General features: G+C 51.3%; 6 protein-coding genes and 1 long non-coding RNA gene across 9 annotated transcripts; 5 read left to right on the top strand and 2 right to left on the bottom strand.

The window, feature by feature from the left end:
• Window positions 1-3,971: 3,971 nt before the first annotated feature.
• On the top strand, window positions 3,972-5,017 carry LOC100828602. Its single transcript, XM_003571103.4, has one exon. The coding sequence runs from the start codon at window positions 4,083-4,085 to the stop codon at window positions 4,683-4,685; it is 603 nt and encodes a 200-aa protein (XP_003571151.1). The 5' UTR covers window positions 3,972-4,082; the 3' UTR covers window positions 4,686-5,017.
• Window positions 5,018-7,870: 2,853 nt separating this feature from the next.
• On the top strand, window positions 7,871-8,856 carry LOC100826767. The gene has a single exon (XM_003571098.4). It carries the CDS (start codon window positions 8,043-8,045, stop codon window positions 8,634-8,636), a length of 594 nt encoding a protein of 197 aa, XP_003571146.1. The 5' UTR covers window positions 7,871-8,042; the 3' UTR covers window positions 8,637-8,856.
• A 1,612-nt stretch (window positions 8,857-10,468) lies between these two features.
• LOC104583451 lies at window positions 10,469-11,759 on the bottom strand. Of its 2 annotated transcripts, none has more exons than XR_002965177.1 (2): window positions 11,311-11,759; window positions 10,469-10,836 (listed from the first exon to the last, which is right to left on the bottom strand). It is a non-coding gene; the product is annotated as an uncharacterized LOC104583451 (long non-coding RNA). The 2 variants fall into 2 exon arrangements; XR_002965176.1 differs by having other exon boundaries at window positions 10,469-10,833.
• Window positions 11,760-11,789: 30 nt separating this feature from the next.
• Window positions 11,790-13,979, top strand: LOC100846212 (cytochrome P450 89A2). Of its 2 annotated transcripts, none has more exons than XM_003571010.4 (2): window positions 11,790-13,548; window positions 13,679-13,979. In XM_003571010.4, the coding sequence occupies exon 1, from the start codon at window positions 11,981-11,983 to the stop codon at window positions 13,487-13,489; it is 1,509 nt and encodes a 502-aa protein (XP_003571058.1). In that variant the 5' UTR covers window positions 11,790-11,980; the 3' UTR covers window positions 13,490-13,548; window positions 13,679-13,979. The 2 variants fall into 2 exon arrangements, with proteins under 2 accessions (XP_003571058.1, XP_024317611.1); XM_024461843.1 differs by having other exon boundaries at window positions 13,674-13,979.
• Window positions 13,980-14,596: 617 nt separating this feature from the next.
• Window positions 14,597-17,799, bottom strand: LOC100845601 (protein LYK5). The gene has a single exon (XM_003571008.4). It carries the CDS (start codon window positions 16,873-16,875, stop codon window positions 14,782-14,784), a length of 2,094 nt encoding a protein of 697 aa, XP_003571056.2. The 5' UTR covers window positions 16,876-17,799; the 3' UTR covers window positions 14,597-14,781.
• A 1,551-nt stretch (window positions 17,800-19,350) lies between these two features.
• Window positions 19,351-21,077, top strand: LOC100845301 (G-type lectin S-receptor-like serine/threonine-protein kinase At1g34300). The gene is made up of 2 exons (XM_003571007.4): window positions 19,351-19,504; window positions 19,620-21,077. Exons 1-2 carry the CDS (start codon window positions 19,369-19,371, stop codon window positions 20,885-20,887), a joined length of 1,404 nt encoding a protein of 467 aa, XP_003571055.3. The 5' UTR covers window positions 19,351-19,368; the 3' UTR covers window positions 20,888-21,077.
• Window positions 21,078-21,281: 204 nt separating this feature from the next.
• LOC100844889 (peroxiredoxin-2E-2, chloroplastic) lies at window positions 21,282-22,354 on the top strand. Its single transcript, XM_003571077.4, has one exon. It carries the CDS (start codon window positions 21,398-21,400, stop codon window positions 22,082-22,084), a length of 687 nt encoding a protein of 228 aa, XP_003571125.1. The 5' UTR covers window positions 21,282-21,397; the 3' UTR covers window positions 22,085-22,354.

The following is a 22,354-nucleotide window of genomic DNA, read 5'->3' as shown; positions in this document are numbered from 1 at the left end:
TTTTACGGCACTAATTAATTATTTTCTAATATCATCACTAGGATGTAATTATTCTTTGTACAAGGAATATCCAGCTCATGAACTTAATATTTTACAAGGATTACAGCATGTGATTTATTTTTACCTTTTAAAAAATGAATGTTATTAATTATATATTACTCCCCCGGCCCCGTCTCATATTAAGTAGCGGTTCCTCGGTAGTCTGACTGTTTCGATGCATCATCTCTATCTTTCGGTACATCCCGGGCAGGCCTTTTCTAAAAAGTCTTGTGCTCAGGTGCCCGTTTTAGAGTAATTCGTGCGTTGGGTAAGGTTTCACACCCATTCGAGACCATGAAAATGAGATATTTTTTTAGATAGAACCGATGAATCAAAAGAAAAGCAAGCCTCTTTTTCCTGTACGTACCGGTACTATATCCTTTCTTCTTCCTTCTGCCTATGATAAAAACTTCATCTATTGGAGTGCCCGGTGAATATGTCTAGTCGAAGTTTCCAACCATTTCCGAGCACCTCGTATCACTTCCAAGGCATATGATAGTTTGATTATCTGTGGACGATTTCTTTCTCGTGCAATGCCGTTTTTCAATGGTCTCGAAGATATAAAAAATTTCAATTTTATCTATTCATATTAAGTGATTCAAATTTGTCTAAAAATGAATGTATCTATATATTAAAATACGTCTAAATACTTGTAATATTTCGCCACTTAATATGGGAGGGAGGGTATACTTTTACAAGGATCCAGCTCATGAAATTAAACACACTCGTGCTCATAGCATTAAATCAGTGGACGAATCTGTCCCTACGCACAGTTTAGATTCACACAAGCGGCAAAAGGTATGTAGTACGTAAATTAAGTAACGATGGATGTCGTACCTTGCAGCTGACGGAACAGAACCTAAAGGCGGCGTCCATGAGCGCCCGGCCGCACTCCCTGCACGCGCCGGCGGCGCCGATGCACCTGGCGCCGTGCTCCCGCGCCAAGGGACGCTGGTTCAGAAAAACCACCTTATGTGCATTAATAACGTACGTTTGGACCTTGGACACGTCCAGCACAGGCACCAGCTCCGCCGTCCGGACCACCTCGTGGTACGACGACCGACGTATCTGCTTATACACACAAATTAACCATACATCCACAGCACATTACGTATCTACGATTAACGATTATACGGACGGGCACCTCTATTGTATAAACGTTCCTATACGAACTATACTGTAACATAACCATCCATAGCAAATTACTGTAAGGGGCTTTGCGCGCGGTGTGTACCTGCAAGACGTGGTGGTCGGTGTGATCGGGGAGGCACAAGCAGCAGAAAATGGCGCCGCCTTCGTTGCCGGCGGCGCTGCTGCAGTCCACGCAGAACTGATTGCGTCCATTATTCGCCGCGTCGAGGAGCGCGGCGCAGGGCCCGAAGAACTTGGCGGCGAGCAGCGAAGCAAGCCACGCCGGTGGTCCGGACTGCTTGCTCTCCCCCGCAGTCTTCTGGCCGACCGAGCTCGTGCCCATTTCAGCCCCAGCCATCACGATGATTGGTTTCCTCCCTCGCCCTATATGAATGTATCCAGCAGCAAGAACAAAGATACTTGAGCAGATCTATATCAAACGCGAAGATCGATATGTATATGATACAATTAACACGCTCAAAAATACCTGTAGCCTGTTTCTGGGTGGAGAGGTACGTGACGCCTGATGAGATTTTCGCTGTAATCGTTGGGGAGGGAGAGGGCAAAGATGCAAAAACCAAACAAAAAAAAATTGTGCTGGGGAGGGGTTCGAAGTATAGAGAAATCTGACGTTTCTTTCCATATTTCGCGAGTTAAAACGAATTAAAATTGCTATTTACCTATACAGCTATCGGACAGCTATACTAGAGCTAGCTCCATGCATGAGTGGCAAACAATAAATTCCAACATTTTTCAAAAACTTTAGCACGAAATTAATAATTCTTCTTAAAAGTTTTATTGCGATTTAACCACTAGTCTCAACACCACACAGCTCGACGTTAAAGTGCAACGGCCAAAGGCCATGGTCAAGGGTGCTGAGGTACCCAGTGACCCAGGAGGAAATTCATTAACCTATACCGACGTGGCTTGATAAGTCCAAAGTCATAGATCACGGCGTTTAAGCGCCCGTGTTTAACAGCGCGCACACTGCATTGGTACGTGTGACCTACAAGCCACATTCTCTACCGTTGAGGTAGCAGAAGGTTAGCCGTCCGCCGGGCCATGGGTAGGCAAAGCATGCACCTGCCTCTTCGAGCAACCTCGCAACTACCTTCTTCCTCCCAACACCATCTGTGTCGAAGCCCCCCCACCCCCACCCCCCCCCCCCCACCCCGCATCTCTCCTACTATTGCGAACCACTTGGATTTCTATGTGGAATTAGACTCCATACAGGTAATCTCCCCTGTACCCAACAATTTTTGGTTGATTGAAATTTTGAAACTTGGTGGCATTTTTCTAATATATATACACTCTGTTTCATTATATTTCTTCTATTGTTTGTTGTACTGCATTGGTTTTCAGTGATTAGGGTTAGGGTTAGTGTTTTAATGTTAGGGCTAGGGCTAGTGTTGTTCGGGTTTGGATTTGTCGATTAGGGTTAATTAGGATTTTGTAGGGGTTAAGATAGCTTGTTCATTAGTGGCATATATGTCTTGTGTTGTAGATTGGTAGTAATATAATTTCCATTGATGCATTGCCTAAAAGAAAATAGATGCCTAGAATCATAAATGTTCATATCAGGTGGACAAGGAAAATTCCTAAGTGGCAATACTGAGATTATTTATTAGGGGGAAATCATGATATTTTTCACCGCTCCTAGTTATGCTGAGGTTGCGAAAAGAGTGAAGATTGATTTGAACTGGATGGACGCAAGTGATGAAATGCGATTAGAAGGAAGGTATACGATGTTTTGGCTTGGGACATCTGGAGGCATACAAGGAGATTGTGGTGGCCTCAAAAGATAAGGCTCTTGAGGTATTTGCCACGAAAGTTGTTGGTGTTTCTTGCAGTCGTTGTAGCTGAATGTTGACTTGAGCCGTTATTGCATGCGCTGTGAGCCTAGTAGTTCGGAATTAATGCTTCATTTCCTGGTAGTATGGTCAAGGAGTGTGACACAACCATGAGCCAACCGCTTGTGATCCAACCATTGGAATTAATATGACATGAATGACCCCGATGACTTGGAGGGTGATGAGACCGATTCACGAAAATAGTCTTGGTGACATTGACGCATTCCTTGACGAAAGAGGTAAGGCTATACCAAAATCTAGGTAGTGATAGTAAATTAAGTTAATATGGTGGCCGGATCGGGTCTGATTCCTTCAGGAATAAGGATAACATAAATACATTGAACCTAATGCATTCGTCAAAACGGATTTGACCTGGGAAGATTAACAGAAAGACAGTTTCAAAGAAAACTAGCAAAAGAAAAATAAGGAAAGAAAAAGACATGGTTTGTGTTGCAGATGGCAAAACAGTACCCATAGTGAGATGGTTTCTTACATTATTTCATAGAAAAATGATTCTTTATATTTGCTCACAACACTTCGTGAAAAGGGTGGTAAAATATGCACGTGCTCGTACACCCGCGTGCTCCAAGGAATCGCATCTTTTCGTACTCCGTAGCTCGGAACATGCTTCCGTCGCGGCCTTTATCCAAAAGAGCATGCGCGAAAGCCGTGACGCCTCCACGCGTTTGTGCAGAAAAGTCCGCGACGGTTGTTTGGGGCGCAAGGCCAGGTGCTTGCCGCTGCCCTTGCCGCTTGCGTACGCGCTGACGCCAAGCATGGTGCCCTGTCCGGGGGGGCTGACGAGTTGGCCCGCGACGAGTCTACGGAAGGTTGACCCGAGTCACTGCCCCTAGCCAAGCAGCAAAGCAGCTTCCGTGTGGACAATTAATATTATTCTCCGGTCAATTGCTGGAATAACTACTTCTTCCTGTCTCTATCAATCGTGGCAACGGCTTTATATATGCGCCTGTTCTCCTTCCAATCTCCACAACCAAGTTCTAACGAGCTCAAAAAATTCCCCAACACTTCCAGTTCCACGACACACACAAGCGCAGAGATTCCATGGGAGCGAAGCTTTCCTCCTGGTTCAACCACCGAGGCAGCCTCTCGCAGAAGCTGGCGGCGTCTCCGGCGCCGGTTAGGATCATCGCCGCCGACGGCTCGCTGAAGGAGCTCCCGGCCAGCCACCGCGTCACCGTCTCCGACGTTCTCGCCGGCAACGAAGCTAGCGCCTTCTTCGTGTGCAGCTCCGACGCGCTCTACTTCGACCAGAGCCCTCCGGCGCTGGCGCCCGGCGAGCTGCTCCAGCCGGGGCAGATCTACTTCCTGCTGCCCGCGGCAGCGCTCGGGCGGCCGCTCTCGAGCGCGGACATGGCTGCGATGGCCGTGCGCGCGAGTGCGGCGCTCGCGGCCAAGAGGCCCCAGCGGCGCCACGGCAGCGGCGGCGGCAAAAAGAAGCTGAAAATGCGCGTGGTGCCGGTGCACGAGGAGCTGGTGGCCGGCGAGGACGGTCTGTTCAACGAGAAGCTTAACGAGCGGACGCTCGGGGAGTTCGCGGCCGTGTCGCTTATTCCGGCAAAGGGCGATGAGAAGCTCGCCGCGGCGGCGGCGGCGCGGTTGCGGCTGAAGCGGGCTCTGAGCATCATTCAAGAAGATGCCGAGTGAAAGCATTTCTGAAAGATAGATAGTGTTCTTTTGTTCTTTTTCCCATTTAGCACCAGTTTTTTGTGAGGCTGGTCGCTGGAGCCTAAATTGAATTGGTTTCAGTGGATTTAGGTGAGACAATGAGCTCTGGGAAAGAGGATATAAATATCTCCCAATGTACATAATTTAGTAGATGCGGTACTGCAGGAATTCAAAACACCGTTCCTATCTTGTCTCTCCAAAAAAAAAAATATGCTCAGTAAGATGCAAGTAGAACACCTTCGTCACGGTCAAAAAGGTCATGTACACCCCAGAACTGACAAACTGAAATAATTAAAACTGACCAATCATCAGCTAGCTAGTTCCAAACGTTACCATCACATTTGCACCTTACAGCTCGTTTGACACCCATAATTTGGGCTTAAAATTCTGGAGTTCATTTTGAATTTCACAATTCAACTTGTTTGGTTGGCACGAAATTAGCCACATGAATTTGATCTCAAATTTTATGGAATCACATTATAACTAATCTCAGTTCCTCTCTAAAAGTCATCATTTCTCTAGACTTGTTTCACATTCCACAAATCCATGTGGTAGACAAACATGATTTTTGAATCCGGAATTCAAATTCAACCAAATGAACTCCTATCAAAAATTAAATTTCATTTCATTTTTCTACCAAATAAAATAAAATGATGGTTACCAAACGAACTGTTATTGTATTAGACAAAAACTCACGGATAGCTTTTTTTTCCAAAACATATTAACTCCTGACTCTACACCCATCGATGAACATAACGATTCAGTGTTACTGGGTATTATATCGTCAAGGGCAGCCCCGCACCCTTCCTTGGACATTGGATGCTTTTGGTCAGCCGTGGCATTTGATTTCAACAGGCCCCTTCCATGATAGCACATTTCTTATTTTGACTCCAATAAATATTTTAATATCACATATATCCATCGATAATTGGAGCCAAATCATCTTGATCGTTTGTCTCTGGAATCCTAGAATATTCATTTTGGATTCCAAGAAGTGTTTGGTGGCATGGAATTGCGTATAGTAATTAACCCAGGAATTTCATGGAATCACATGTATATCTAACCCCAATTCCTTTCTAAAAAGACCAATTTTCTGGTGAGTGTCTATTTCTCAGTCGACTTACGAATAGTTATTTTTCAGTCGACGATCACAGCCATCCGATTAAGATTTTCTAATAATCTGTACTTGTACGAATCTTGCACGAATCTTAATGATTGAATTAGATGAGATTGTTAGCATCGATTTAAAAATAGTTTGTTGTAATAAAATAAAATCCTTATATGGGCCGGGCCGTAAATCCTACGTGGCGACGACCAAATCAACGTTTCCCAAGCACGAGTCAAGATGTCCATGTGGCGCGGTCAATCCTACGTGGCAAAGAAAGACAAGTCAATAAGTCAGCCTCTCATGCCATGGTCAAAGGGTCAAATGAGCTAGAGTAGGGGACAAGAAAGGTGTGGGATGATGCTTGTGGTGCATGGTGGACCATGGACCATCCCTCACTTCCCCCTCATGGTGCACACAAAAGATATGGACCAAAGGAGTTACTTTTACCATTTTGCCCCCACTTTTCTATCTTCCTCAAGGGTAGCCATGGTCTTTTGTCATAGACCCCTAGGCTATAACCCCCCCATGGGGGCATGTACCATTCATTCTCACTTGAATAAATTCAAGGGGAGAGGGCTAGAGTGGTCCCTCTAAGGTTTGCTCTCGCGCGCCGCTCTCGACTGAAAGTCGATCGGCCTCGAGAGGAAGCCTTCTATGGGACTCTAGTTTCGAGGCTCCGAGCTAACCTTGGTTGGCACGGGCTCGAAGGAGAAGGGGTTGGGTTAGAGTTCCAAGGGTATCCTAACCTCGATACTTGGAAAGACGCGTTCGGTCCAAGTACGAGGCGGCCTCGACGAATCTCTCGCCAAAAGGTGTCTTGGGAAGATCTGCTCGGCCCAATCCCTTGGCTAACAACCCCCTTGAATCCTTTCATAACATAGGATTAAGTCGCACCCGCAGGGTCGACCGAACCTACTCAAAAAAAATATCGACGTGTCAACTTGTCCAAGTATACGGCAACCTTCGCTATAAGGCCGGAGTACACGCCCTACTTTTATATCCGCACTTGTGCCATCGAGCATTGGCACCCCTTACTCTAATTGTTGTCGAGAACAACAACATAGTTAGTACTCCCTTCGATTCATAATAAGTGTATGGGATTCCATAGAAAGTTATACTCTCTCCGTCCAACAAAAGATGTCTCAAGTTTGTTAAAATTTGGATGTATCTAGACATTACTTAGTGTATAGATGCATTCAAATTTAGTCAAAGTTGAGACATTCTTTGTTGGACGGAGGAATACTAATTTTGTAATAAACCCAGGCACTTATTATGGATCGGAGGGTGTATTTCTTAGTGGCCTTAGAAATAGGAAAACTGATAATTAATTATTGGTTTGTTATGTCTAAGTTGTCTGATTTTTAGTTAGAGATAAGTTGATTCATTAGCCGTTGGAGTGCTTTAAGATTCAAAACGGATGATGAGAAATAAATGATAAAATGAGATCTAGATATTAATGCAACGATTCGTCGAGTTAGATTTAAAATTTTAGCTTAAAAATCAGACAACTTATAAAGAGCCACACACTTAATTTATACTTCCTCCGTTCCTAAATACTTGTCATAGTTTTAGTGCAAAAGTTGCACTGAAATCATGACAAGTATTTAGGTATTTTGCACTAAAATCATGGCAAGTATTTAAGAACGGAGCGAGCAGAGTGACGATGTTATTTGTTCAGAACACTATGCAATGTTATTTGCTCAGAGCACTTTGCGCGCGTGCTCCAAGGAACCGCATCTCTGCCGCTTTTTCACGCTGTTCGCGACTGTAGTTCGGAACATTCTCCCGTCACGGCCTATCAAAATCAAAGCATGCGTGAAAGTGTTTGTGCAGAAAAGTCCGCGCCGCAACGGTTGTTTGGGGCGCAAGGCCAGGTGTTGCCGCTTGCGTAGGCGCTGACGCTAGCACGCCAAAAAGGGCGCCCTGCCGGGGCGGCTGACGAGTTGGCCCGCGACGAGCCTACACAAGGTCGACCCGATTCACTGTCACTAGCCAAGGAGCAAAGCAGCTTCCGTGCAAACAATATTATTCTGGTCAATTGCTGGAGCAACTACTTTCCAGTCTCTATCGGCTTTTCTGCTCTAACATTCCCGGTCTGATCCTCACCAGCTCCTACCTTTATATAAGCCTGCTATCCTTCCGATCTCCACATCCAACTTCAAGTTCCAACGAGCTCAAACAAAGATCTCAATTCCACCACACCACACGGACAAACGCAAAGATTCTCAATGGGAGCGAAGCTTTCTTCCTGTTTCAACCACCGAGGCAGCCTCTCGCAGCAGCAGGCCGCGTCTCCGGCGCCGGTCAGGATCATCGCCGCCGACGGCTCGCTAAAGGAGCTCCCGGCCGGCCACCGCGTCTCCGTCTCCGACGTTCTCGGCAGTGGCGACACCGCTTCCTCCTTCTTCCTCTGCAGTTCTAACGCGCTCTACTTCGACCAGAGCCCTCCGGCTCTGGCCTCCGGCGAGCTGCTCCAGCCGGGGCAGATCTACTTCGTGCTACCGGCAGCAGCGCTCGGGCGGCCGCTCTCGAGCGCGGACATGGCCGCGCTGGCCGTGCGCGCGAGTGCGGCGCTCGCGGCCAAGAGGCCCCAGCGGCGCCACGGCGGCAAGAAGAAGCTCCTCAAAGTGCGCGTGGTGCCGGTGCACGAGGAGCTTGTGACTGGCGGCGAGGACGGTCTGTTCAACGAGAAGCTTAACGAGCTGACGCTAGGGGAGTTCGCGGCCGGGTCGCTGATTCCGGCGAAGGGGCATGAGAAGCTCGCCGCGGCGCGGTCGCGGCTGAAGCGGGCTCTGAGCATTATTCAAGAGGATGCAGAATGAAGCGTTTCTGAAAGATAGATAGTGTTCTTTTTTTTTCCTTTATAGAAGCAGTTTTTGCGAGGCTGGAGATTAAATATTCAATTGGTTTTAGGGATTTAGGTGAGAAAGAGAATGAACTCTGGGAAAGAGGATGTAAATATCTTCCCATGTACAGGACTGCAAGAAATCGAAATCCTGATTCTTGAGTGGTTATGTTCTTGAGTTTAACATGTCTGTCCAATTCATTTTTCTGCTAAGATGCCGGTACAACGTCTTCACGGTGTAAAACGTCATGGACCCCAGAGCTGACTAACCGAATGGATTAAGCAACATGGAGGAAATAGTAGTCGTCAACCAGTCACCGGTAAAGCTGAGAAGCGTACATGTCAAACAATGTAAATCTTCGGATTTTGACAGTGGACGCTGGTGTGCAGTTAGGACATACCACCTCGATAATGGCCCCGATAATGGCTGCGTTCATATTTCAGGCTCGTAGGTATAGTTTGGTGACTTTGAATTGTTCAATCGGTGTTTTCGTTTTGCCAGACTCTTGTAAAATAAATCAATTTGTCATCATTTTGATGCAGAGGTCAGAGATTTCGACCTCCTTTTCGAGAAAAAAAAAATGCAAATCTTGGCTTTCGCAACAGGACTTCAGTCAGCGTCGCAAGCAAACGTGCAAAATTTGGCTTAACTGCTTAACAGAGCAACTGAAGAACGTGAATTCGTGCTTTTCATCCAAGCAAGTAAAAGGCTTTGACTAGCTAGCCGACCAGTGTTTCGCATCTTAAGCAATGTAATCACTGTACGGTAGCGTCTACAGGTTGCCTAAAGCCCGCCGCCTATCAGAACTGTTGATCATGATCCTGACAACCATCCCTCCATCCCTAGCTTGTCAAATGCATCTGGAGACTTGGGACCACCTGATGCAACTTATGTTAAACTTTCTTCAGCAGGATAATTCCGCGGCTTGGGGCGCTATCCTTCTTGATCATAGAGGTGTTGTTCTCGGCTCTGCCTGGAGCACTATTGAAAATTGCATCGATGCAGATATGGCTGAAGCTTCAGCCTGTCTTCGTGGTATCCAGCCGCTCAGGCACTTGTCTCCCCTTTGGAATGCGACTATTCCTCGGTCATCCAGGCGATAAACAACAAGGAAACCGAGCGCTCTGCTATTACTGGCTGCATTGCCCACGTTAAGAGATTGGTTGTTGTTGACCCAAGTATAAGTTTCAGAAAAGTCAGTCGTACTTGTAATGAAACGGCCAATTGTATTGCATGCTGGTGCCGTAGTGTGTCGAGTGGTGGTGGTGGTGTTATGCATGATTATGTGCCCTCCTGCACGTTGAGCCAGATTATGCACGATTGTAAACCAAATTCTTCAAATTAACACGTATCCACTGTTTAAAAAAAATGCATCTCTGGAGACTTGTATAATTCACCTGAAGGAAGCATAGACGTTAGCCGGTCAATGCAAGGAGAGAGGAAGCTATCTAGCTCTGTTAAAACTAATCAGTCACCGCCGCAGTTGACAACGTCCCCAGATCGATCGGCTCTACCTCAAATCTCATAGACCTTGTGTTCGGAATTAGCGGAGTACCAGGGCAAACTGAAAATAATTAGCAGCGAAATCAAAGTATAAATTTTAGCACCACTCAAACTAAGCCACGGATCGAGCACTCGTCACACGGTAAGGAAATATATGCAGCAGCATATACGAAGAAACTGCTCACGCTCCACCTCAGACACTGTCTTAGCCCTTACGAAAGACCTCACGAAATAGCTCAAACATGTCTTAGGTCCTACGAAAGGCTCTGAAATGCAGTAACAAGCATCAACACATAGACACCAGATTTTTACGTGAAAACCCCCTCAAAGCAAGGCGAAAAATCACATGCCAAAGCCATCCAAATCTTCTTCCACTGTTTCAGATGTGGGATACACAAGTTCTTCTCTAGATAACACTAGAGGTTCTCATACAACAAGATTTGGTGCTGAAGATCTAGGAATGGAACAATCTCAGCAAAACATGATGGAAACACAGCTTGAAGGAGACAAGGAGGTGGATCTGAACTTCAGTTCGTTAGGGAAGGACTCCTTTTACTTGATGCAATCTTCTTTCTTCAATTCCTACTCTCTTGCTTTTTCTTTTTTCTTCTTCCTTTTCTCTTGGAGGCTATGGAGGCTAACCAGAGATTTTCGTCCACACAGGTTCTGGCTGCTGGATGGAGAGTAAAACATCACAGGTTAGAGTAAACTGTGTTACACCCAAATTAATGTTCCATCTAGAAATATTACACTGGAATTGTGTTAAACCCAAATTAATTTACAACCTTTTTTGCCGGTCTCAATCCGGAAAATTGCCCTTATTATTGGGCTATCGGAAAGGACAAACAAATTGCGAAATTAGAAGCCATATAATCCAAATAAATATGGCACATTGTTTCAGTTTTAGAGATGTAATCCGGATAAGTTAAAAACGAGGACAAATAAGTGGTTGAGTTGGTGATACAGAAATAATCAAGTTTTATCTTCAACCTGTCCATCTCGTATAACCAGCTATATATGGAGCAGATTGAGCAGCAATAATGACAGCCTACGAAATTAAATTCCTCGCGGTGAAAAAGACATAACATTACAAGAGCTAATGCATGATTCAGAACAAGAATTTAGGAAGGCGTGGGGGCGAGCGCACCTGGCCATCCAATCGATAGATCGGTTGGTTGATGGAATCATTTCCCAACTGACGAATCACATAAACTGTACTTACTCCGTCTCGTATTAATTAATTTTCTATTACATGTATCTAGATGCATCGTAGTATATAGATACGTTCATACTTAGACAAATTTGAATCGTCTAATATGAGACGGAGGAAGTACCGAAGAGAATAATTCTCGATCAGTAAGTCAAAGTCGAACCCTACCAAGTAAAAATGCATAACTATATTTTTTGGACGGAGGAGGGGCTATCAGACGGGGTGAAAAATGGGACAAAGACTCTGAAAATGTTCAGATAACTTGATTAAATCGGCCTTAATTCTCAGCCGTGGAAGAAAGAACCCAATTATGACCTGTCGCCATTGCTCTGAAATCATGCATGCGAATGGCGACATCATCTCGATCTCAAGTGTTTCCCCGCTGCCGTCGTCCACACCACACCACACGAAGGACTGTAGCCGTGTAGCACTCCTGTACCGCTGCTTGTCTGCTCCCCTCCTCCACTCGCTCCGGTACGATTCCTCCCCACACGATCGAGCTCTTGGCGGAAACCTTCTAGCTGGGCCTCGCAAACTCCTCCGCCCAGTTCAATATCTAGGCGCCGTGCCGTGCCGTGCTTTCTCCAAACGTTTCGTGCCAACAACAATGGAGGCCGCCGGCTCACCCCAGCTCCTCCTGTGCGTCACCCTGGCCTTGACCCTCGCGGCCTCTCTTCTCTTCTTCCTGATCGGTGGCCGCCGCCGGAGCAACGGACGGCTCCCGCCGGGCCCGCCGGCGCTGCTGTTCCTGGCCAAGTTCCTCGCGCTGGGCCGGTCGATCTTCGACCTGGGCCCTCTCCTGGTGGACCTGCACGCGCGCCACGGCCCAGTCATCTCCATCCGGCTCTTCCGCACGCTCGTCTTCGTCGCCGACCGCAAGGCGGCCCACAAGGCCCTCGTCCAGGGCGGCGCCACCTTCGCCGACCGGCCCCCGCCGCTGGACCCCGGCCGCATGCTCACGGCTGGAGGCCGCGACATCAGCTCCTCCTCCTATGGGCCTTACTGGCGCCTCGTCCGCCGCAACCTTGCCGCCGAGGCCCTCAGCCCGGCCCGCGTCGCCCTCTTCGGGCCCGCCAGGAAGCTCGCCTGCGACGGCCTCGTCCGCAGCCTCCTCCGAGAGCAAGGGGATGAAGGGACGGCCGTCATGGTCAGGCCGCTGCTGCGGCGCGCCATGTTCGAGCTTCTCGTCTACATGTGCTTCGGCGCGCGGCTGGGGCAGCCGGAGCTGGACGAGGTGGAGTCGCTGCAGCAGGAGGCGCTCCGCTCCGTCACCACTTTCCCGGTCTTCGCCTTCTTCCCGGCCGTGACCAAGCGGCTCTTCCGCCGGCGCTGGGCCACGTACCTCGCCGTCCGCCGCAGGCAGGACGAGCTCTTCGTGCCGCTCATCCACGCCACGAAGCTCCGGGAAGACGACCCGCCGTGCTACGCCGACTCGCTCCTTGCCGTGCGCGTGGCGGACGAGGGCGGGCGAGCGCTGACGGACGCCGAGATGGTCAGCCTCTGCTCCGAGTTCCTCAACGGCGGCACGGACACCACGGTGACCTTACTCGAATGGATCGTGGCGGAGCTCGTGAACCACCCGGACGTCCAATCCAAGCTCCACGACGAAGTAACGAAATCCAGCAATCCCGACCTCAACGACGTCCAGGCGATGCCGCCGTACCTGAAGGCGGTGGTGATGGAGGGGCTGCGGCTGCATCCGCCGGGCCACTTCGTGCTCCCGCACGGCGTGCAGAGCGACGGCGCCGAGATCGGCGGCTACGCGGTGCCCAGGGGCTCCGAGGTGAACTTCCTCGTGGCCGAGATCGGGCGCGACGACGCGGTGTGGACGGCGGCGAGGGAGTTCCGGCCGGAGCGGTTCATGGAGGGCGGCGAGGGCCACGGCGTGGACGTCACGGGGAGCAGGGAGATCAAGATGATGCCGTTCGGCGCCGGGCGCAGGGTGTGCCCGGGTTACTCGCTCGGGATGCACCATGCGGAGTATTTCGTGGCGAGGATGGTGAGGGAGCTCGAGTTTAGGCGGGTTGGGAAGGAGATGGTGGATATGGCGGAGGTGCTGGATTTCACTACCGTGATGAAGCATCCGCTCCGTGCACGCGTCGTCGCCAGAACCTAGCATTCGACTCGGTGTATATGAAGACGAGGAAGCAAATGAATCTGTTCCACCCTTTTCGTGTACGTATTCTCTTTCGACAGAACTGAATCTGGATAGCGAGCTGTTCCATCTCTGTGATGTACGGTCTTTTTTTTCAACTCATCAATCTCCCCGTGCATGTTCGACAACAAATTCTTGCTCAAAGGGCAGGCTGGAGACCTACGGTTCGTTCGTCGTCTTCAGTAGTTCAGGTGTGGTGGATTACTAATGTGGCTTGTTGCGGAAGGGAGGCTTCACTGCTTCAGAGTGACGATGGCACATGGCGGCAGACGTTTCAAGATGATGGTGATGGAGCTCTTCGATACTGCCCATGGCAAATTTCTGAGACTTAATTTGCTTACCTGCGCCCCTTTTCGGACGCGATATTTTTTCCTGTAACTTAGCACTCCGTAATAATTAAATATTGTTGATGCAGAGGTTGGAAGACGAACTAAATCTTTGTTTCCAGAAATGCAAATTGGACAGTTTTGCTGTCGGTACACCGCCAATAGATTGGACACCCAGTAATTATACCCCTAAAACCAACACAAAAGACATTTCAATGTCATTATGTCAGTCAGGTTTCGTGCTCCAACATCAAATGCCCTGGAAGGAAGGCGCAACGAACGAACAAGAACAAGCGAGAAGCAGAGAGAGAGGAAGCTCTGTCATTCTACTGGTCAGTCGCCGCGTAGAAGCAGAGAGATCTGCTCAGCTCTGAGTCTCAGAGACCGTGTTACTGGATACTGACGGAGCAGCTCAGCTCGGTAGGCCTCATCTCATCATCTGGCCTAACATCATGTGCAACATCCGGTTGCCTTGATCTTGACTCGTGCCCTTTAAGCATGGAGCTCGACGCGGATACCATCACAGAACAGAACAGTGAGGATGAACTGTTCGTTCCAATTTTCAGTCAGTAGTGCAGATGAGTGTCAAATAGTCTCTGGATGTACGGCACCATGGCATGGAGTCCTTAATAAATGATTTGAGATGGGAAGCACAAGCACGGATTTGCACTTGCAGAGATGTTCTCTGCATCCCGCTAATAAACCATATTTTCAAAAGCTCTCCCAAAGATGGACAGGAATGTTTCAGAAATTTGACCTCAGGATAAATCACCAATTTCAGATTTGCATTTGTTTTCACTCTAGCTGCACGCCAATACTAGTACTATACTGTATCGTACTTATACACAACAAGCGGAAATTAACACAAAATTCGACTCAAAATCATCCGTTCATCTCCGGAAATGAATGCTAAATTGATACACTATCTTATCTCCCCACAATGGAAGAGCCAGAGTTGCCGTAATCCGACGGGTCCCAATCCAGGGTGGAGTTGTACACCGCCGAGAGCGTGACGAACACCTCCTTCATGGCCGGCCGCGCGCGGGGCTCCCTCGCCACGCACCGCGCCGCCAGCGACGCCACGGCCACGGCGAGGTCCAGCGGGTAGTCGCCTTTCAGCCGCGGGTCCATGAACTCGCGCACCTTGCCCCGCGCGTCCCCGCCGTCGTCGGCCAGTGCCATCCCCTCCGCGGACTCCCACAGCAGCGTCGTCGTCGTCGTCTCCCCTCTTTTCTCGCCTTCGCCGTCGAACGTCGCCTCCTTCCCGGAGAGCAGCTCGAGGAGGATGACCCCGAAGGCGAAGACGTCGAGCTTGGGCGTGATGAGGCCGTGCTCCAGGTACTCGGGCGCCAGGTACCCCTGCGTGCCCACCACGTGGCGCGTGAGCTGCGCGCCGCTGCCAACGCCCTCTGGGACGGCGCGCGCCAGGCCGAAGCTCGAGACCTTGGCGCGGAGGTCGGCGTCCAGGAGAACGTTGCTGCTCTTGAGGTTCTTGTGCACGCAGGGCGGGTTGGTGTAGTGGTGGAGGTAGTTGAGCCCGTCGGCCACGTCGAATGCCGCCTGGATCCGCTGCTTCCACACGAGTGTGGAGTTTGCGGCGGAGCGGGCGCCGTAGAGCCACTCGCTGAGGGCGCCGTTCTCGGCGAACTCGAAGACGAGGTAGGTGTTGCCCTGGTGGACGCAGAGGCCGGAGAGGCGGACGAGGCTGGAGTGGTTCACGCGCTTCAGGATGCCCACCTCGCCGCTCACGTCGCCCGCCACGCGCTTCACGGCCGCCGCGTCGCCGTTGAACACGGCCCGGTACACGGACGCGTTCGGGGCCACCCGCCGCTGCTCCGAGAACCCCTCCGTCGCCTTCTCCAGCTCCGAGTACTTGTACACCGTCAGCGACTCCGCCGCCGCGCGCGCGTCGCTGGACAGCAGCGTCCTCATGGCCGCCGCGGACGACGACGAGGTGGAGGTCGTGGTCGTCGTCGTGCCGGTCGTATGCTTGCCGGAGGCCAGGGCGTCGTAATCCGCCGACGAGGGCACGTCGAGAGCCACCTTACTTCTCCCCGGGCGACCGCTTTCTTCCCCAACGCCGGGCCGCGCACGCCGCCGCCGAACCCAAATCAACGCCAGGACAGCAAGGCCCGCGAGCGCGAGGACGCCGACGCCAACACCGACCCCGACGGCGACCCACCTCCCGCTCCCGGACCCTCCATCCGCCGGCGGCTGCGAGGTCTGCGGCGGAGACGGCGCGGGCGGCGAGGCCGGGGACACGAGCATGTCAGCCGTGGGCGCGTTCTTGAGCGGGATGAGCAGCGTGGTGAAGGGGAATATGGTTTCGGTCCCGGTGAGGCTGTTGGCGTCGAGCACCGCTTGTAGCTCGACGCGGAACCGGGCGGCGATGGCGGAGACGGTGTCGCCCCAGGTGACGAGGTAGGTGAGCAAGTGCCGGACGCCCCCGGCGCGCTGGGCCGGCGAGGGGCACGCGCAGCGTAGCGGCACGGTGAGGTTGTTCCCCTTGACGAGCCGGCGGCTGTCGTGGTCGGGGTTCTGCGCGATGAGCGCCTGGCAGGCCGTGAGGCCCTGGTAGGTGTTGTTGGCGATGATGAGGTAGGTTTCCTCGTCGAACTGGATCTCGTAGGTGGCGTTGTGCTGGTAGAAGCCCCGCGGGGAGCAGGCGCAGGGGATGGGGGCGAGGACGAGGTGGGAGGCGGCGATGGCGGAGACGGTCGGCACGGCGTTGGCGTCGGCGACGGCGGCGGGGTCGGAGTTGAGGAGGAAGGAGATGGAGACCGGGGTTTGGTAATAGGGCGGGGAGGAGCGGAAGACGAGGTAGGTGGCGCAGGGGGCGGACGCGGCGGCGGCGGTGGCGTTGCAGACGTAGCCGAGCACGGAGCTGCTGTTGGTGGAGTAGCAGGCGTTCTGCTTGTTGGCCTCGTACTCCTGCTGCGCCGCCGCCATGGTAAGGAGGAGGAGGGACAGGAGGAGCGTCAGCGTGAGCGCCGCCGTGCGGCTGCCGAGGGCGCGCGCCATTGTTTCGGCTGTGCGGTGGAATGGGGATGGATTAATGGATTGGGGCGTGCCGGAGTGGCGTGTTCGGCCGGGTATGCTGGGCCGCGTGCGGCGGTGCGATGGATGGGCGGAGTCAGTCAAAAGTCGTTGCTCTTGCTTTTTCCATGGCCGTGGGTGGCTGCTGCTGCTCCAGGGCGAAGGAAGAAGGCAGCTGGAGCCTGAAGACAGGTCAACGGTGCCAAGGAGTCAAACTTTTCGCTCTTGTTGGAGTCCTTGATTTCTCTCAATTATTAACAGATGATTTTCAAAGAAACTTATCTGTTCATTCTGTCATTCAGACTTCCCCATGGTGTGTCTGTACAGAATTTGCCCATTTCTACCGGCAGTGGTGTTGATCGGTGGCAATGATCTTCCTCCAGCTTGCTCTGTCCTGCCTCCTGGGACCTCAAACTTTTGAAAGCACAGCAATCGGATTCAAGTGAAAATTTTGGGTAAATTAACTCCTTTCCGGGTATAAGCAAGAGCTTCCGCTTCCTCAACCACAGAGAAAATTCGCAAACTCGATTGCGCGTAACGGGTCAACCAACTTGGTGCGAGCGACGGGAGTGCGATGATGAGTCTCGTGTCCCCATCTGTGTGCTTCGTGGAAACTGGTGGGTTTGTCTCACGCCAAACTCTCCTTCTACCCGGGCAAACTGACCGTGTCCGGTCGCCGGTGGCAGTGCCAAGACTCGAATGCAATGCGAGGTTCACGAAATCTGCTGCCGCGTGGCCACGCCTAGTTTGCACTCTTGTTCTCTCAACTGTTTTAGATTTGGCAAGCCGCACTCCTGACTCGGCTGAAGACATGCGTGGGACTAAAAAGCTCAAATCTGCTGTCCACGGTTTTGTAACTGGCCTCTGCCTTTCTCATTCTTATATTGATGATGCATCCGCTGGATTGTATTTTTGAAAAAAAAAAAAGCTCAAATCTAAGTCGACGTATCAGAATCGTTTGTTCACGATTTGGATGTCATCCCTACTCCCCTTTCTACATCATCCGTTACAATCTTAAAGCAAAAAACCAGATCTGATGGCTGAGTTAACTAAAAACCATGCAATCTGAATATTGCAAAACCGTAAAGATATTTCTTTTTCCGTCTCACAATACAGGTCATCGATAGGTTTAGTTAACATAAATATTTAGTTTCAAAAATTCATATAATGTATCATAGAAACGATATGAAAGCACAATTATTGTATCGATTTCATATCATATAAACTACATATCAACAAAGAAATATGCAGTTTTTTATTAAAAAAAAGAAGGGGTAGAAATCCAACATTCAACAATAGGAAAGTTCTTCGTTAAACACTTGTCTTTGAAAAACCTAAGAACCTTGTATTATGGAACGGTGTTAATAGTACGGTTTTGATTATTTCTCAAACAAATAAAAAATTGTTTAATTAAAACTAGCCGTTTGACCTGCACATTTCTTCGACTAGAAGGATTATAGATTTTGTGTGTTTTCTTTGGAGATTAACCCATCACGACCAATGATCAAAATAATTTAGCCTATACGTATGAACATGATGGCCTTTCCCTCTTGTTTTAATAATTAGAACTTCTTTGTGTGTGTATGGTTAATTTGTCCCTTGTCGAGCAACCAAGTGCTTTTTATTGGATCAACCACTTGCTCGCATCATGGTGGTCATGTGCGACGTGACCGATTGTCTTTTTTTGAGAAACACTACAGACGCAGACGGTCATAATGCGCGCGTACACTCACCACTATGAATGCACACCCTACCCCTATGAGCACCTCCGAAAAACTAAGCCGGTAGATCTTGAGAGATTGACGAAGTCACTGCTGGCGTCTCGCTGTTGACGGGTACGTCACCTGCCACTAAAAGAATAGCGCCGGTTCAATCCTAGAATAATCCAGGCAAATGTGACGCCCGTGTCAAAATTTAGAACTTGAACCTAGGTGGGCCGGTCCACCACAAGGAACCACGCCACCTGAGTTAGGCTCCGTTCACCGTAGCCAATTGTCCAAGCACATCATTTTGCGTAAAAAGACCACATAATGTGTTTAGTCTGGATTAATGATTTCTTAATTCCTCATTGTTTCGTCGAAACAACATGTAATTATGCCTCTCTTAAACTTTGTATCAGGTCATCTTCCTAGTGTAGCAAGCATGTACTTAGGTTTAAAATGTATATGTACTTCGTCTAAACATCTTGTTTTTCCAAAAAAAATATTCTATGTTTAGAACGGAGATGTTATAATTTGAACCCATAATACTTGACGGTGGAGATTAGCTAGACTAGGTGACCAAGCATAGCGTTTTTAACTTTTAAATCCGAGACATTATAATCTGGACGTTGGATGAATTTTTTTTCAGCTAAAGGCGGTTTCTGAAAATTACACAATCACCAATTTTGGAGTCATGTCAACCATTGGATAATACGCGAACGCGATATATGCTCCGTGTAAAACCGCGTTGCTTGTGACAGGGAGGTATTTCAGGCACATGGTACGGAGTATACGACAATACGACCGGCCTCGACTCTCTCTCACTTCCGGCTGCCAACAAGCTCATCTCCAGTCCGCCACCGAGGCTTTCAGCACCAGCAAGCCGGCCGGCAACAGCATGAACGCCCACATCGGTGCGTAACCCCATGACTTCGATTTCCTCCATTTGCAGCCGCGCGGAGATGCGATTTTGTCAGTGTATGTGCTCAGATTTTGATTTGATCTGGTCTGGTTAATTAATTCTCGCAGCGATCGTCACGGTCGTTTTCGTGGTGCTGTTCGCGGCGTGGCTCTTCTTCACGTACAGGCGCGCCGAGGACTGCTTCCAGGGCGTGGCGACGAGGCTGGCGGCGACGCAGCACTACGCCGTGGTGCCGGACGAGGCGATGCGGCGCGCCACCGTCGAGGCGTTCCTGGCCGAGATGGCCAACGAGAAGCCCATCCGGTTCACGGCACGGCAGCTCGCCGGGTTCACGCGCGGCTACTCGGCGCGGCTCGGCGCCGGCGGGTTCGGGACCGTCTACAGGGGCGCTCTCCCCAACGGGCTCCCCGTGGCCGTCAAGGTGCTCCGCTGGGGTGGTCTCGACGGCGGGAAGACCTCCGAGGAGCAGTTCATGGCGGAGATGGGCACCATCGGGCGGACGCACCACATCAACCTCGTCAGGCTCTTCGGCTTCTGCTTCGACGACGCCGCTCGCGCGCTCGTGTACGAGTTCATGGACAAAGGCGCGCTAGACTCCTGCCTCTTTGACCCGGCGCAGGTCATCGGCATCCCCGCGTTGCGCGACATCGCTCTCGGCGTGGCCAGGGGTCTCCGGTACCTCCATGAGGAGTGCCAGCAGAAGATCATTCACTACGACATCAAGGCCGGCAACGTGCTTCTTGATGGCAGCCTCACGCCCAAAGTTGCCGACTTCGGGCTTGCGCGGCTGGTGAACCGGGCAGACACGCACGTGTCTTTGTCTTGTGTCCGTGGCACCCCCGGGTACACCGCGCCGGAGATGTGGATGCAATCGGGTATCACGGAGAAGTGCGATGTGTATAGCTTCGGCATGCTCCTGCTGGAGATCGTCGGCCGGAGGAGGAACTTCGATGAGGCGGCACCGGAGAGCCAGCAGTGGTTCCCCATGTTGGCATGGACCAAGTACGAGAAGGGTGAGCTGATGGAGCTCGTGGTGCCGCCGGCGCTGGGCCACGGTAACGACAACGAAGACCCTGGTCCTGCTGTGGCTCCGGCAGATGATCAGCCGCTCTACTGGGAGCTGGCGGAGAGGATGTGTAAAGTGGCGTTCTGGTGCGTGCAGCCGGTGCCGCAGGCGAGGCCGCCCATGGGCGCGGTGGTGAAGATGCTCGAGGGTGAGATGGATATTGCTCATTTACCGAACCCGTTCCAGCATCTCATGGCGTCAACGCCGGTGGCAAACTTTTGGACGACAATGGCAAGCTACATAAGCACTACGGCAGTGTCCACGAATGGTGGTGTGTCTCGAGGTAGCAATGAGATCGTTTCGCTTTGATGCTTTTGTGTAGCCCAGTCATCATCAGTCAGATCAGAGAGACCTCTTCAATATTATCTACGACAAACAGCAAAATGTGTGATGTACAGCACCATATCTCCCATATTTAATGCCCTTTTTCGGTTGAATCACCTCAACTGGTCATGTACATTTTGTTCGAGTCTACGACTTAATCCAATCGTTTCTCTCACTTCCTTGTTTTCGTCGATCTTCCATGTTGGTGAGCTACTAAGCTTGGGCTGAAAATAAATAGAATGCGAGCCCATAACACCAACAGGGCCCAACAACACGGAAACTGTTGGGCCGCCTGCCTAATCCAGCGCAACGGCACGACGTCCACCCGTTCCGGCCCCGCGTACCTACAACGAACCAACCAAATCGAGCTGTTCCCTATCACGTCGCACACCGGCCCTTCCAAAACCCCTCCACGCTCTTCCCAAGGCCGAACAAACAACAAATTACAGATAGCATTTCCTCGAACACATCGCCTCCCTCCCCTCTTCCGCCACCATGGCCACCGCCGCATCCCTCTCCGCCCTCTCCTCGGCCGCCGCCGCGGGCAAGCGGTTCGTCCTCTCCTCCCCGTCGCTCTCCTTCGCCTCCCGCCGCCTCGCCGCTCCCGCCCACCTCCGCGCCGCCTTCGGTCCAGGAGCTAGGAGGGTGGCTGCCGCCGCGGCTACGGCATCCCCCGTCGTGGCCACCATCGCGGTCGGCGACAAGCTCCCCGACGCCACGCTCTCCTATTTCGACCCGGCCGACGGGGAGCTGAAGACGGTGACGGTGGGCGAGCTGACGGCGGGGAAGAAGGCCGTGCTCTTCGCCGTCCCGGGCGCCTTCACGCCCACGTGCTCCCAGAAGCACCTGCCGGGGTTCGTGGCGGCCGCGGGGGATCTCCGCGCCAAGGGGGTCGACACCGTGGCGTGCGTGTCCGTGAACGACGCCTTCGTGATGAAGGCGTGGAAGGAGAGCCTGGGCCTCGGCGACGACGCCGGTGTGATGATGCTGTCGGACGGCAACCTGGAGCTCACCCGCGCGCTCGGCGTCGAGATGGACCTCTCCGACAAGCCCATGGGCCTCGGCGTGCGGTCCCGCCGCTACGCGCTGCTCGCCGACGACGGCGTCGTCAAGGTGCTCAACCTCGAGGAGGGCGGCGCCTTCACCACCAGCAGCGCCGAGGAGATGCTCAAGGTGCTCTGAGCCGCTCCTTCTGCCCGCTGATGCTCCTATGCGTGTCTTTTCTACTACCAGTATCTTAGTATCTAGTAGTGGTGAATAATCCGGCGAAATGTGGGTCGTGTGTCCCTCGGTGCGGCGTCGTCGTGGAGAGGAATTTTTGTTTAAACGTTGCGTGCTGTCGAGGTGCTCGATGAAATGACTTCAATTTTTGGTAGCGTCGTCCTGTTGACATTACCACTGCAAAAACCCTGGGAAAATACTGAAATGTTTAACTAGCCTTGCATACAAAAA

The sequence above is a fragment of the Brachypodium distachyon genome, chromosome 3, assembly GCF_000005505.3.
Source record: "Brachypodium distachyon strain Bd21 chromosome 3, Brachypodium_distachyon_v3.0, whole genome shotgun sequence".
Classification (NCBI taxonomy): Eukaryota; Viridiplantae; Streptophyta; class Magnoliopsida; order Poales; family Poaceae; genus Brachypodium; species Brachypodium distachyon.
This window is presented reverse-complemented; position numbering and strand designations above follow the sequence as displayed.

What these genes read in the sequence shown, in the direction of transcription:
- LOC100828602 (XM_003571103.4), top strand. Translation starts at nt 4,083, where the DNA reads ATGGGAGCGAAGCTTTCCTCCTGGTTCAACCACCGAGGCAGCCTCTCG.
- LOC100826767 (XM_003571098.4), top strand. Translation starts at nt 8,043, where the DNA reads ATGGGAGCGAAGCTTTCTTCCTGTTTCAACCACCGAGGCAGCCTCTCG.
- LOC100846212 (XM_003571010.4), top strand. Translation starts at nt 11,981, where the DNA reads ATGGAGGCCGCCGGCTCACCCCAGCTCCTCCTGTGCGTCACCCTGGCC.
- LOC100845601 (XM_003571008.4), bottom strand. Translation starts at nt 16,875, where the DNA reads ATGGCGCGCGCCCTCGGCAGCCGCACGGCGGCGCTCACGCTGACGCTC.
- LOC100845301 (XM_003571007.4), top strand. Translation starts at nt 19,369, where the DNA reads ATGGTACGGAGTATACGACAATACGACCGGCCTCGACTCTCTCTCACT. An exon ending in CAGCATGAACGCCCACATCG is followed by an intron (nt 19,505 to 19,619) that starts GTGCGTAACCCC and finishes TAATTCTCGCAG; the next exon opens with CGATCGTCACGGTCGTTTTC.
- LOC100844889 (XM_003571077.4), top strand. Translation starts at nt 21,398, where the DNA reads ATGGCCACCGCCGCATCCCTCTCCGCCCTCTCCTCGGCCGCCGCCGCG.